The 14,293-nt window shown below is 37.8% G+C and overlaps 3 protein-coding genes across 3 annotated transcripts; 2 read left to right on the top strand and 1 right to left on the bottom strand.

The window, feature by feature from the left end:
* Positions 1-2,313: 2,313 nt before the first annotated feature.
* Positions 2,314-3,495, bottom strand: LOC145488464 (sphingosine 1-phosphate receptor 1-like). The gene has a single exon (XM_081467339.1). The coding sequence runs from the start codon at positions 3,461-3,463 to the stop codon at positions 2,537-2,539; it is 927 nt and encodes a 308-aa protein (XP_081323465.1). The 5' UTR covers positions 3,464-3,495; the 3' UTR covers positions 2,314-2,536.
* Positions 3,496-7,577: 4,082 nt separating this feature from the next.
* On the top strand, positions 7,578-8,522 carry LOC145488713 (sphingosine 1-phosphate receptor 1-like). Its single transcript, XM_081467635.1, has one exon. The coding sequence runs from the start codon at positions 7,635-7,637 to the stop codon at positions 8,520-8,522; it is 888 nt and encodes a 295-aa protein (XP_081323761.1). The 5' UTR covers positions 7,578-7,634.
* Positions 8,523-10,056: 1,534 nt separating this feature from the next.
* LOC145488706 (sphingosine 1-phosphate receptor 1-like) lies at positions 10,057-11,029 on the top strand. The gene has a single exon (XM_081467628.1). It carries the CDS (start codon positions 10,057-10,059, stop codon positions 10,942-10,944), a length of 888 nt encoding a protein of 295 aa, XP_081323754.1. The 3' UTR covers positions 10,945-11,029.
* Positions 11,030-14,293: the final 3,264 nt, after the last annotated feature.

Genomic DNA, 14,293 nt, shown 5'->3' with positions numbered 1-14,293 from the left:
TTGATCTTTCTGCTGTTTATCGGTCGTCAAGTGGGAAGTACAACCTCAGTTATTGAAGAATATCTCTGTAACTAAAAGATGTACATAGTAAGCAGCATTTTTCTATATGCACAGACTACTTGTTTATGTTTCAAAATGGCTTAGACAGGAAACATGCGAATTTCATCATAGTAGGACTTTATTTAAAAGAAAGAAGTTATTTGTGCCGTTTGCATATCGCTGTCACAAAGAATTTAAGAGCAGCTTCGCCTAAATATCAACAATAGACTTGGAAATAGCGAATTTTTTAAAACTCGCTCAGAATGACGCCCTATGGGCACTTTATAAGAAAAGAAAAAGGTGATCTTTGAGTATCAGGAGATATAGTGTAATACATTCATTGAACAAAAAAAAAAAAAAAAAACGAAAAAAAAAAAAAAAAATGACAAGAGTAGACTAACTTTTGGCCCTTAATGCACCTTTATCCAGGTGCACTTTCGGAAATTTGAAACTCAGTCCTATTCGAATGTTTTGCAGCTAGGATAAAACAAAATAATGAATATGACCTAACTTGCCTGGAAAACGAAAGCATTGCATCTAGGAAACATTCTTGTAGCACCATCTAAATCTCATACTTATTGAGACGACCTGTTCAAAAGCGTTTTTAAATATTGGCATTATTAAGCTGTAAAGGAATGGATTTACCATAGAATTTGCGAAGCGCAGAACATCCACTGTCGATGCCACTTGTTGAGAAACACCCCGAGCAGAGCTCTCTTAAGACGTTCGCTACAAAACCTGGCAGCCAAAACACAAGTGGGACAGCAACTACAGTAAACAATGTCGTTGAAAGTCGTAAGTTCTGTTTAATCATGTTTCCGTTGCAGACCTGAAGATCAGAAGATGCAGAGCGCAACCAAAAGCGGATCCTGACGTTACCTCCAGAAATATACCTGGATAATTTTTATCTCCTTCGATGGCCTCAAAAACACTACGATCAATGTGCTTTCAGCTGTGTTTCGAATACAGATCGAGGATTAAGTGCTTATTGCAGGATTTCAGAAAACAAAATGGTAATTTTCAGTACTGTTTTGAAGTTGCATTATCGCCGATAAAATGACTGTATAGCCATTGGCGAAAATAAGAAATAAACCCAGCTTTAGCTTGAATAATGACTTAAACACGCTGAATGCAGAACCGCAAGTCTGAAATTTTGAATTTTGTCTGCTCCTAAATGCAGCTTTTTGAGCAGTAATTAAAATGAATAAAATGACCATTTGAAAAACGTACAAGGGTCTTGAGAGTTGTGAAAAGATTTAGTGCAAGGATTAAGAAGAATTTGCTGTAAACGAACTTTGGGGTAGTTTCTGAGCAACTGACGTAAAGCCTGTTGATACTCATAATACTGTTTCTGTTGCTATCACGGTTTCGAAAAGCCCAAGATCCAAACAAACCTGTGAGGAGAACAATGTACCTATGCGAGATTATACAATCATTTAAAGACCGGACATCAACCAATTCACTGCGAAGATAACTTGGACGACTAAGTGGCAAAAAAGGATATTTGTATCGTCTCAAAATCAGATCTGAGATCAAACAAAAAGAAGAAAAGCCGCCCCTTGTGAATCAGCAATGCGTTGCTGATCATCTTCAATGCAATGTGTGCTATATGCAGATTATGCTGGCTTCACATGACGACACCCTCTTCGACGCATTGACGAACACAAAGGATCTACGACCGGGAGTAACATCAGAGAACAAAATAACAACCAAGAGATATCATGATTCAACACCTGGCAGAAATGCTAGAGTAAATCTGGCTGACTAATTTTCGAGATCATTTGCAAAAGACATAAAGCCAACATTAAACAAACAGTTTAACTGAATCCTCCCAAATTTATTTGTTTAAGGCAGGGTATTTTAATATTTAATTCCAGTTTATTAGTTAGCTACCTCTTTTTTAACATATTTCTATAGTCTTATATGAGACCTTCGTATATTTTTAATTTCTGTTGTTTTTATCGTGTCATGCTTAGTTTAAACATATTTTATCCCTTTTGAATTTCCCATGTTTTAAATTTACCTATATACATGTATGCTAATTCCAGTTGCTTTCCTTTCACTTAAAAGTAATCTCGTTGGTTTTTAACGTCAAATGTCTATTAAGGGAACTTCTTCAGTATGCAAATAAACGTAAAAAAATTATAAAACATTCTACAAGCATAGGGCATGCAACTTGTGGCCAAGTAACTCAACCTATTTCTAAGCCTTTATAGTAGATCTTAGATCATATTCAACTTTTCAATGGGGAGTACTGCCTTACTATCTCTCAGGCATCAATTTCAATGTTTTGTCGTAGGAAAAAAAAATTGCGCTCAACATGAACCAAATGTCTTTTTTAGCATGTACTAGGCGGTTAGGTTACGTGTCCAAAATTGGTCCATATTTTGAAGATATCGTCCACAAAGAAGACATCGTCCACGAATTCTGTCCTCTACAGAATCCTGTATGAAACAGTAACCGTGAAATACAAAGAAAACGCTTACTTTAAGCTGGCTTACACATTGTAGTTAGCAATAGTTGCTTTGGTAATACCGTCAAAGTTGCGTTCTTGATTTTCAGGAACGGTTCGTAACTCGACTGTTTTTTGACGCTTCCTCCAGAGCTTCTTCAAGGCAACTTTAAATGTTGGCATCCTAAAGCTGTAAACGAATGGATTCACCATAGAATTTGCCAAGTGCAGAACATTCGCATACAACACCAAATGCGGTGGAAAACATCGACGACAGAACGCTGTTATGCTGAAAATTACAAAAGCTGGCAGCCAAACCACAAGTGACACAGCAACTACTATGAAGAGTGTCCTTGAAAGCCGTAAGGTTTGTTCCCTCGCGTTTTGGAAGTGGACCTGAATTCCTTGTGTTTTAGTACGCAAATGATTACAGATTGTAAAGTAGCTTGCACAGATAACCAGCAAAGATATGAAAAGACACGAATGGACAGTGACAGCAGACACCTGACCCACCTCTGGGTGGTATGTCGGTAGCAAAGTCGATATCGCGGCCATGGAGAAACCAGCTGCCCAAGCCATGAAAATGCTGCAAACATAAGCGCGTGTGCTTGTTACCCGATGACGGAGTGGCCATAACACAGCGAAAACTCTTTCAAGCGAGATTAAGGCGAGGAAGAACACCGACGAGGTAAAGCCCAGGACTTGAAATGCTCTCGTAGGATTCACATCACGGCTTCTTTTTCGTTCAGCTTCTGTAATTAAATTGGGAATCTTCTCAGAGCCGAGGACCTTCGACTCTGTGACTCCGACAAGTAAATCAGCAACTGCGAGGTTAATGAGAAGAAAATAAGTTCCCTTTAGATGGAATCTGTGAGTCCAAAAAACAAAAATCGTTAACGTGTTTCCTATGATGATGACGAGTGTCTCGACCGTAAAGACAACCGTGAAGACAATGGCCGTTGCGCTCGGCATGCTGTTTCTGGTTTTATGCTTTTAATATTTTTGTGAGTTCAGTTTTTAAAGATTGACAGTACACCCTAAATAAACAGATTGCTGCTACGACAGAAAAAGAGGTTTCCGGCAATTATAAGGGGAAACATTAATCATCATCTAGCATACCGTTCAAACAAAAGTGAAACAAAAGCCACACTTATCGCATTCTAATCCACGTGCAAATAATTTTCGCACTATATTAGACCAGATAGTTAAATCACCAGAAACATCGCGAGTGAATGAGGCTAAAAAATAAACCAATTTCGAAATATTAAAATTCAGCCCAAAACAGTAAATCTTAGCACGAGTCTGTGGGGAATAAACCCCACAAACTCTGTAGTTATTTCCCAGAGCCTCGCGCTGAAGTCTATTGCTTTAGGCTGAATTTTAATATATCGAAATTGGTTTACTATTCATTCATGATTTATATAGATTTAGCAAAGCCTAAAAGCGGTGCTCCCATGAAATACTTATCATTAACTCGACACAGTAACTAACTTTAACGAAATCCGTCAAAAAGCATCTCACAAGACCAAATGAGTTGAACAACCAAGTCCAAACAAAACGAAAAATTTCCCAAAAACACAATATGCAAATCACTCCTGTGAGTGTCTAAGAGGAAATTCTGTTTACTTTTTAAGCATAAATCTCTCAACAAAAGAAGTCATTTTATCTGCCTTAGCTTCACCAGTAATTTAAAAAAATCGAATCTAACAGCACTGCACATCACTATTTTGTTTTCTGAATTCCTTAAAGCTGCATCTGTGGTCGCGCGCTGGTGCCCCGCGTTAATTCGCATGGAAAAAAAAAAAATGTACGACTTTGTTTTTAAATCTTCCAGTAAGGTGTACACAAAACGAAAAGAGATTTGGTTTGAGACTCTGACAGTTTGAATTGCTGAAAGGTCGAACAAAGTCATCATACACTGTTTACGTTTCGCTTTTGCTTAGCACAGGTGATAAAAGGAATGAACTGACAAGGAAAGGATAACTTGGCAGGATAGTTTTCCTAATGGATGTATCAAAACGTTCTTCTAATTTCAGCCGGCTGATCCGGCGTGAACCAAGCAACAAGAATATGAACAAAAGATGAATATCATTACTAACTGTTGGACTTTAAGAAAAAAAATATTTAACTATCCACCTGCAAGACGGTAAAAATACGTTTACAATTCAATACCAGAGGGTTTACTTTGCCGTTGTTGTTTGTTGTTGCTTTTTTTTTATGGAAGAGATATCCATAAAAGGATGACTACGAACAAAGAGATCATTTATCAAACAAACTGTTCAAACAGAAGTGGGATAAAAAAGGATACAACTTTGTCACTCCGTATTTTGCACCAGAAAGGAAAAAAAAATTCACCAGTGAGCTAGCTTAGCTATTTAAGTCAGCGAAATATTAAAGACAATCCGGCGATGACTGAAGCTTTTCTTATCAAACTCCAAAATCTTCCCCTCCCCCCACCCCCTTTTTTAAGCAACGTATGCCCAAAATCATCTGTCAGGCTGCGTGCACCAATCAGAGAATGGTTTCCATTTATAACACAGTTGACAGGTGATAGAATCAATACATTGAGATATTTACATTATTTATCAAATAATGTCGCAAGGACTACTAGGATCGTCACATCAATATAATATATAGAAATTAAAAAAGGTGTGAGACTCTTCCAGAAAAAAAATAAGGTCGGCGACGACGGTTTTTCTGTCGAATTCTATGAAGCCGTTTTAATCCTGCTTGGTTGATATTTTTTGGGTGTTACAACGAAGCCTTTCGAATGGGCTCCGTCAGTAGCGGACTCCGCCCATTCGAGAATTTACTGTTTTCCAATTAGCCGCCAAAATAATACAGTAATGCATTAGTTTCTAGGATTCCAGGAATTTTGTTAACGTTAGTTAACTTAACGTTAGTTACGTTCATTAGCGCATTTAAAAGGCGAATTTTCTGTCCGACGTTACTTCCTTTATGGATGGACCATTTGGTACAGGCAGGGGTTTTCTTTTTAAACCCGCGTAACGAGCTTTTTTCGGCTTACTAAACGTGTGGGAATGTTTTTTCTCGGTAGTGGTTGATTTCCCTTCTTTGCGATATTGAGAGTTGGTTTTCGTGGAAGGCTTCGCTGTAGCAGCCAAAAGACTATTAAAACGGTTTCATATAGAATTGGGCAGAAAACTGTCGTCGTTTGGTGTTTGTGTTTTTTATTTCCTGGAAGAGTCTTACATCTTTTTCTCATTTCTATATATTATATTGATATAACGATCCCAGCGAAGCATTTGACATTATTTTATAACTAATGTAAATATCTCAAAGGATTTGTTTTATAACCTGTCATCTGTGTTACAAGTGAAAACGAATCGCTGATTAGTGTACTCAGCCTCACAGATAATTTCTGGCATACGTTGCACAAACAAAAAGGAAAAAAAAAGAAAAGAAAAGAATCTGGAGCTTGATAAGAAATACTTCAGTCTCAGTGATTGTTTTTAATATTTTGCTAACTAATATCTAACCTAGCTCAAAGGCAAATTCTTTTTGCACAAAACACAAAGTCCAGAAAGTTGTATCTTTTTATTATCTCACTTCTGTTTGAACAGTTTGTTTGATAACTGATCTCTTTGTGTGTAGTTATCCCTTTTATGGATATATCACTTTTAACATAGGATATCTTCCTTTAAAGAAATAACGACAAAGCAAACCTTGCGGTATTAAATTGTAAAGGTGTTTTTAACGTCTTGCAGGTGGATAGGTGGATTTTTTCTTAAAGCCATACAGCTAGTAATGATATTCATTTTTTGTCTTGTTACTTGGTTCACGCCGGTTCAGCTGACTGATCATGAAAGTAGAAGAACGTTTTGATATAGCCATAAGAAAACTACTCTGTCAACTTGTCCTCTTCTTGTCAGCTCATTTCTTTTATCATCTGTACTAAGTAAAAGCGAAGCGTGAACAGTGTATGATGACTTTGTTCGACTGTCAGCCATTCAGACCGTCAGAGTCTCTAACTAAATTGTTTTCGCATTGTATACACCTTACTACAAGATTGAGCAACAAAGTCGTATATATATTTTTCACGCGAATTAACTTTTAGTCGAGTTTTCGCGAGCGGACACAGATCGTCGATTTAATTCAGCTTTAGCGACTTCAGAAAACAGAAGTACAGCATTGTTCCGAAGTTGGATTCGAGTTTTTAAAGGACTGGTAAAGCTAAAGCCGATAATATGTCTATTATATCGGCCACTAGCCGCAGACACTGATCATGAGGGGAATAGTTGTTTTAGTATATTCCAGAGCATTGGATAAAATACCGGAGAAAAATTGACTCAAAGTCCTAATAAAACCGCTTTTAAAAAAACTGCCAAACCGAAATTTGAAGTTTTCTTTGTGTTAGAGGGGATAGCTGCTTTGTGCACTGCTAAAATTTCTTCTTTTTTAAGGTTGGAAACCAAGAACCAATTCGCTAAATATCTCGAGAATGTGGGTAAAGAGAGCATAATCTTACTGATCTATACTATATATCAAAAAAAAAAAAAAAAGCTTAACCGATCACGCTGAATACAAAACCGCACGTCTTTGAAATTTTGTACTTCTAAATGCATTTCTTGGCTTTCTATTAAATGACGAATCAATCTTAAATGAAGTTTCTTTCGTTTAGAATTTCATGCTTTAACAGCTACCAGGATTTGCTATTAGACACTCGAATAAGTGGTTTGCATATTGTGGTGTTAGAGATTTTTTTTTGTAGTTGGACTTGTTTGTTCAATTCATTCGGCTTGTTGAAATGCTTTGTGACCAATTTCGTTAAATCTATTTATTGTGTCGAGTAAACGATAAGTATTTCATGGGAGCTCCGCTTTTAGGCTTTGGTAAATCTATATATCGATCATGAATGAATAATTCTGTAGCCAGATTCTCTTGCGATATTTCGGGCGATTAAACTATTATAGTGCGTTATCTATTTGCACGCGGATTAGAATGAGATGGGTGTTGCTTTTGTTTCACTTCTGTTTGAACAGTATGCTAGATGATTATTAATTTTTCCTCCTTATAATTGCCGGAACCCTCTTTTTCTCTCGTAGCAGCAATCTGTTTATTTACTGTCAATCTTTAAAAACTGAACTCAGAAAGGCATTTAAAACACAAAAGCAGAAACAGCATGCCGAGCGCAACTGCCATTGTCTTCACGGCTGTTTTTACGGTCGAGGCATTCGTCATCATCATAGGAAACACCTTAACGATATTTGTTTTTTGGACTCACAGATTCCATCTAAAGCAAAGCTATCTTTTTCTTTTAAACCTCGCGATTGTTGATTTACTTGTCGGAGTCACAGAGTCAAAGGTCCTCGGTTCTGAGAAGATTCCCAATTTAATTACAAAAGCTGAGCGAAAAGAAAACAGTGGCGCGAATCCTACGGGAGCATTTCAAGTCCTCGGCTTTACCACGTCGGTGTTCTTCCTTGCCTTAATCGCGCTAGAAAGAGTTTTCGCCGTGTTATGGCCGCTCCGTCATCGTGTAACAAGTACACGCGCTTATGTTTACAGCATCGTCCTAGTTTGGGCAGCTGGTTTCTCCCTGGCGGCGATATCGATCTTGCTACCGATATACCACCCAGAGACGAGTAAGGTGTCTGCTGTCACTGTCCATTCGAGCCTTTTGATATCTTTGTTGGTTATTTGTGCGAGCTACTTTACGATCCGTAATCGGTTGCATTCTAAAACACTGGGAATTGAGGTCCGCTTGCAAAACGCGAGGGAACAAAACTTACGGCTTTCAAGGACACTCTTTATAGTAGTTGCTGTGTCACTTGTGGTTTGGTTGCCAGCTTTTGCAGTGTTCAGCATAACAGCGTTCTGTCGTCGATGCTTTCCACCGCGTTTGGTGTGGTCTGCGAATGTTCTTCACTTGGCCAATTCTATGGTGAATCCATTCGTATACAGCTTTAGGATGCCAATATTTAAAGTTGCCTTGAAAAAGTTTCGGAGGAAGCGTCGAAAAACCCTTAAAATACGCATCCTTCCTGATAATCAAGAAAAGCAACTTTGACGGTATTACCAAAGTAACTGTACCAACTACAATGCATAGGCCAGCTTAAGGTAACAGTGTCATCCTAATTTGAAGGTTACGTTTTGATACTGAATTCTGTAGAGGACATGATTTGTGCACAATATCATTCTCTATAAAATATCACCCACTTTGGACATGTAACTTTTAAGTTAAAACCTCCAAGTACATGCCAAAAAACGTGTGGCAGGTTCAAGTTGGGTGCAGCATTTTTCCCTGCGACAAAAAGGTGAAAATGAGATTCTGGGACATTCATGAGGAATTACTCTTCATAGAGAAGTTCTTATATCTGATATAAAAGCTCAGAAACAGGGTGAGTTACTTATGGCCACAAGTTGCATGCCCTATGCTTGTAAAATGGTTTTATACTTTATACATTTATTTGGCTTGCAGAAGAAGTTTTCTAGATAGGCATTTGGCGCTAAAAACAAATCTATTGGAATTAGTCTACATGTACATAGGTAAATTTAAAACATGGAAATTTCAAAAGCCATAAAATATGTTTAAACTAAGCATCACATGATAAAAATGAGAGAAATTAGAAATGTACAAAGGCCTCATATAAGACAATAGGATTATGTTAGAAAAGAGGTAGCTAACCAATAAAATATGACGAAATATTAAAATACTTGCCTTAAAAAAATAAAATTGCGCGGATTGAGTCAGACTGTTTGTTTAATGTTGGCTTTATGTCTTTTATAAAAAAGCATCCGGAAAATTAGTCAGCCAGGTTTACTCTATCATTTTTATTAGATCTTGAATCTTAGCTTAATGTCTCTTGGTTCATTTCCATGTTGCGCTCTGGTGTGACTTCCGATCAAGATTTGGCAACAAAGTCGTATATATGTTTTTCACACGCATTAACATTTAATCGAGCTTTCGCGAGCGGATAGAGATCGTCAATTTAATGCAGCTTTAACGACTTCTGAAAACAGAAGTACAGTATTGTTGCGAAGTTGGATTCGAGTTTTTAAAGGACTAGTAAAGCTAAAGCTGATAATATGTCTATTATATCGGCCACTAGCCGCATACACTGATGGGAATAGTTGTTCTAGTATATACCAGAGCATTGGATAAAATACCGGAGAAAAACTGACTCAAAGTCCTAATAAAATCGCATTTTAAAAAACTGCCAAACCGAAATTTGTGTTAGAAGGGATAGCTGCTTCGTGGACTGCTAAAATTTCTTCTTTTTTACTATTTTGTGGGAGCTCCGCTTTCAGGCTTTGGTAAATCCATATATCATGAATGAATAATTCTGTAGCCAGATTCTCTTGCGATATTTCGGGCGATTAAACTATTATAGTGCGTTATCTATTTGCACGCGGATTAGAATGAGATGGGTGTGGCTTTTGTTTCACTTCTGTTTGAACAGTATGCTAGATGATTATTAATTTTTCCTCCTTATAATTGCCAGAACCCTCTTTTTCTGTCGTAGCGACAGTCTATTTATTTTACCGTCAATCTTTAAAAACTGAACTCGGAAAGGCATTTAAAGCACAAAAGCAAAAACATCATGCCGAGCGCAACTGCCATTGTCTTCACGGTTGTCTTTACGGTCGAGACACTCGTCATCATCATAGCAAACACGTTAACGATTTTTGTGTTTTGGACTCACAGATTCCATCTAAAGCAAAGCTATCTTCTTCTTATAAACCTCGCAGTTGTTGATTTACTTGTCGGAGTCACAGAGTCAAAGGTCCTCGGCTCTGAGAAGATCCCAAATTTAATTACAAAAGCTGAGCGAAAAGAAAACAGTGGCGCGAATCCTACGGGAGCATTTCAAGTTCTGGGCTTTACCACGTCGGTGTTCTTCCTTGCCTTAATCGCGCTAGAAAGAGTTTTCGCCGTGTTATGGCCGCTCCGTCATCGTGTAACAAGCACACGCGCTTATGTTTACAGCATCGTCCTAGTTTGGGCAGCTGGTTTCTCCATGGCCGCGATATCGACTTTGCTACCGATATACCACCCAGAGGTGAGCAAGGTGTCTGATGTAACTGTTCATTCGAGCCTTTTGATATCTTTGTTGGTTATTTGTGCGAGCTACTTTACGATCCGTAATCGGTTGCATTCTAAAACACTGGGAATTGAGGTCCACTTGCAAAACGCGAGGGAACAAAACTTACGGCTTTCAAGGACACTCTTTATAGTAGTTGCTGTGTCACTTGTGGTTTGGTTGCCAGCTTTTGTAGTGTTCAGCATAACAGCGTTCTGCCGTCGATGCTTTCCACCGCGTTTGGTGTGGTCTGCGAATGTTCTTCACTTAGCCAATTCTATGGTGAATCCATTCGTATACAGTTTTAGGATGCCAATATTTAAAGTTGCCTTGAAAAAGCTCAAAAGGAAGCGTCGAAAAACCATTGAGTTACGCATTCTTCCTGAAAATCAAGAAACGCAACTTTGACGGTATTACCAAAGTAACTGTACCAACTACAATGCATAGGCCAGCTTAAGGTCATAGTGTTCTCCTAATTTGAACGCTACGTTTTGATACTGAATTCTGTAGAGGACATGATTGGTGCACAATATCATTCTCTACAAAATATCATATTATTTGCAGAAGAAGTTTTCTAGATAGGCATTTGGCGATAAAAACAAAATCAATTGTAATTAGTCTACATGTGTTTAGGTGAATTTAAAACATGGAAATTTCAAAAGCCATGAAATATGTTTAAATTAAGCATCACATGATAAAACGAGAGAAATTAGAAATGTACAAACGCCTCATATAAGACAATAGGAATGTATTAGAAAAGAGGTAGCTAACCAATAAAATATGACGAAGTATTAAAATACCTTTCTTAAACAAATAAAATTGCGCGAATTGAGTCAGACTGTTTGTTTAATGTTGACTTTATGTCTTTTATAAGAAAGCGTCTGGAAAATTAGTCAGCCAGGTTTCTACTTTATCATTTTCATTAGATTTTGAATGTTAGCTTAATGTCTCTTGGTTCTTTTCCATGTTGCGCTCTGATGTGACTCGCGAACGTAGATCTTTTTTTTTTCGTCGAGGGGTTCACGAAGATGTCGTCATGTAAATTAACGCGACATAATCTGGATCGCACAGATTACGCTTGAAATGATCCACAAAGAATGGCTGATTCACAACTGGCGATTTTTCTTCGTTTAGCTCGATCTCAGGTCTGACGAGACGAATATTGGTTTACACCAGCTTGTTTGCACCAACTTTTTGTCAAACCTTTCACTAAGTCTTCTCGCATCTTTGATAACCTTTATACGTTTTTCAAATAGTTATCTTCTTCAGTTTTGCTCCTTTAAAAAATTGGTTCATTGCAAAATGGTTAAAATGTTGACTTTGAAAGCGAAGACTGGGGGAGAAATTAGCTAATCTAAGGCGTAGAACTTGAAATCCGTGCGTTGGGGTTTTAAGTCACTCTCTGAGATTTGCTACTTCCCAAAAATACCAAGCTTCCAACCTGCCTCCATTGCTCGAAAAGTTGCATTTAGAGTCAAAAAAGTCCAAAATTTCAAAGGCTTGCGGTTTTGCAATTAGCGTATCAAAGTTATTATTCACGGTAGATGATTTACATTATCTGTTTTCGCTAACGGTTTTAAATTGCGGTCATTTTATCGACGGCAATGTAACTTTGAAACAATACTGTAATTCCATTTTTGTTTTCTGAAATTCTGAAATAAGCATTAATCCGCGATCTGTATTCAAAGCACAGTTGAAAGCGCATTGATTGTCATGTCTTTGCAGCTATCGAAGGTATTCTTCGCCAGAGGTGTTTTTATGACTCCATGCAGAAACTATGATTTTCCTCTTTGGTCTCTCTTAAAAATTGCTTGATCTTACTTGTTTCTTGCAATTTACTGTGTTATGAACGAAAACGAGACCTTGAAAGCTTGTTAATTTGCTCGCTGAAGTATCGACGTAGAAATGTGCGGACAGTCAAGTGACCTAAAAATATATTTTTTATTATTGCTGTTCAAGATGTATTTTATTAGAATTAAAGTTCTTTATGTTTAGGCTTATCGCGTTGTACGATCACCCTGCGCGTACTGAAATCAAGCTTATTGTTTTATTTTGTGGTTGGAATATAAGGCGGTTCTAAAAGGCGGATCTAAGTTCTGACACATGTAAGACGGATACAGGAGAAGGAAGTCATTATTCAAGCCTATGTCATATGAAAGTAGAATAAAGTCCCTGGTTTTCTTGAACGACGCCATTTTTGCAAGGGCATGTAGAGGATGCACATGCTGTTGCCTTAAAGCGAAATCTCAATCATTTGAGATTGGCGAGAAAAGCGCCGTTGTCAGCCTAGTCCCTCCCGGCCAAAGTAGCCGTGGCATTACGTCGCCTAAGTCGCTAGTAGATGGGTTGCCACGGTAACCATGAGTCTAAACGCCCGACTAAGGACTACTTTTGAGGGAATCATAACCCTGGAGAGGAGTAAGGTCTCTTTAAGGGCAATATGAACTGCACCCGGCCCGTCCCATGGAGAGGATGGGAAATTGTGATATCCCGTATTAAGCTAGTCTAGTGATTCGTTCAGTGGCACTCGCCTGTTGTCGGAGAACTTCATTCCCAACACCGTTACATCACAAGCCATTGTTGTTCTGTTCTCCTGAGTTGAGAGCATTAAACTTGGTTTATCAGCGTGATAAGATTATACAAGGAAAATTGCTGTTCTCTTCCTTTGGGTTTTATATTGGGTGTGGAGTTTCACCTCGGTTACGTTATTAGGAATGCTCTCTGGGCTGACTGGATTTTGAAGAACGCACTGGATATTTCATAACATTTTAAAATAAATGATCCTGCAGGCAGCCTTCGGCATTCAGTAAAATTGCGTTGATACTGTAGGAACGTATTCATTTGATAACCTGTGTTATATACAAGACAGAAGGAAACATAATCGTCATATTCGACCTGTCTGGATTTTTAAATACGATACAGTCTTTTTTTTTTATTTGTGAATTAGTTTTATAAATAATTTTGTAAAGCGCATGTGACCATATCCACATTTTAATATGCGCTATAAAAGTGCCATTATTATTATTATTATTATTATTGTTATTATTATTATTATTATTATTATCATTTTTTATACAAAAGCAAACAATTGTGAAATACTTGTGAAATGTTCGTGGCTAGTCTGACGCAGCGTTTCGTCTCGGCCAAGAGACTCTTCAGAAACCTTTAGAATTCACAGGCAAACTCGTTGAATATCACGCCCAAAGTCCCGTTCGCGTGTACCATGGTGTTTGATGATTATTGACTATTCGCCTCCGTAATCACCAAAAAAAAAAAAAAAAAACACGCCACAAAAAAATGGGTAGGGTGTATGCTGTTGTGGTTTTTCATTAGTGCCTTTCAGTACCGGTGTTGTTATCTATAGAGGTAAAGTCACAATCCGCAACCGATTGCGCTCTGCATCAACTGATCTTCAGGTCTGCGACCAAAACATAACTAAACAGAACTTACGACTTTCAAGGACATTTATTGCCGCTTTTCATGTGACGTCATCATTTTCCAAAATAAGAAATTACCAATCCCTCTGAAGTTTTAGTTTCATCAGATGTAAGACCCTTTAATAACTTGATGTTTTGCAACGTTTAAGCTCGACAGGGTTCCTCATTTTGAAATAGGGCACGTTTGAATTTCCAAGTTTATGCGTTGTGTGACATTCAAATGGCGGTCCGATAAGGGTCTCGAGTAGTCAAAAAGATGAGTAATTGCTCAAGTTTTTGCTAACTAAACAGTTGTGGCTCTATAAGAAGTGCTAATTTCA

Source organism: Orbicella franksi, chromosome 5 (genome assembly GCF_964199315.1).
Source record: "Orbicella franksi chromosome 5, jaOrbFran1.1, whole genome shotgun sequence".
NCBI lineage: Eukaryota > Metazoa > Cnidaria > Anthozoa > Scleractinia > Merulinidae > Orbicella > Orbicella franksi.
This window is presented reverse-complemented; position numbering and strand designations above follow the sequence as displayed.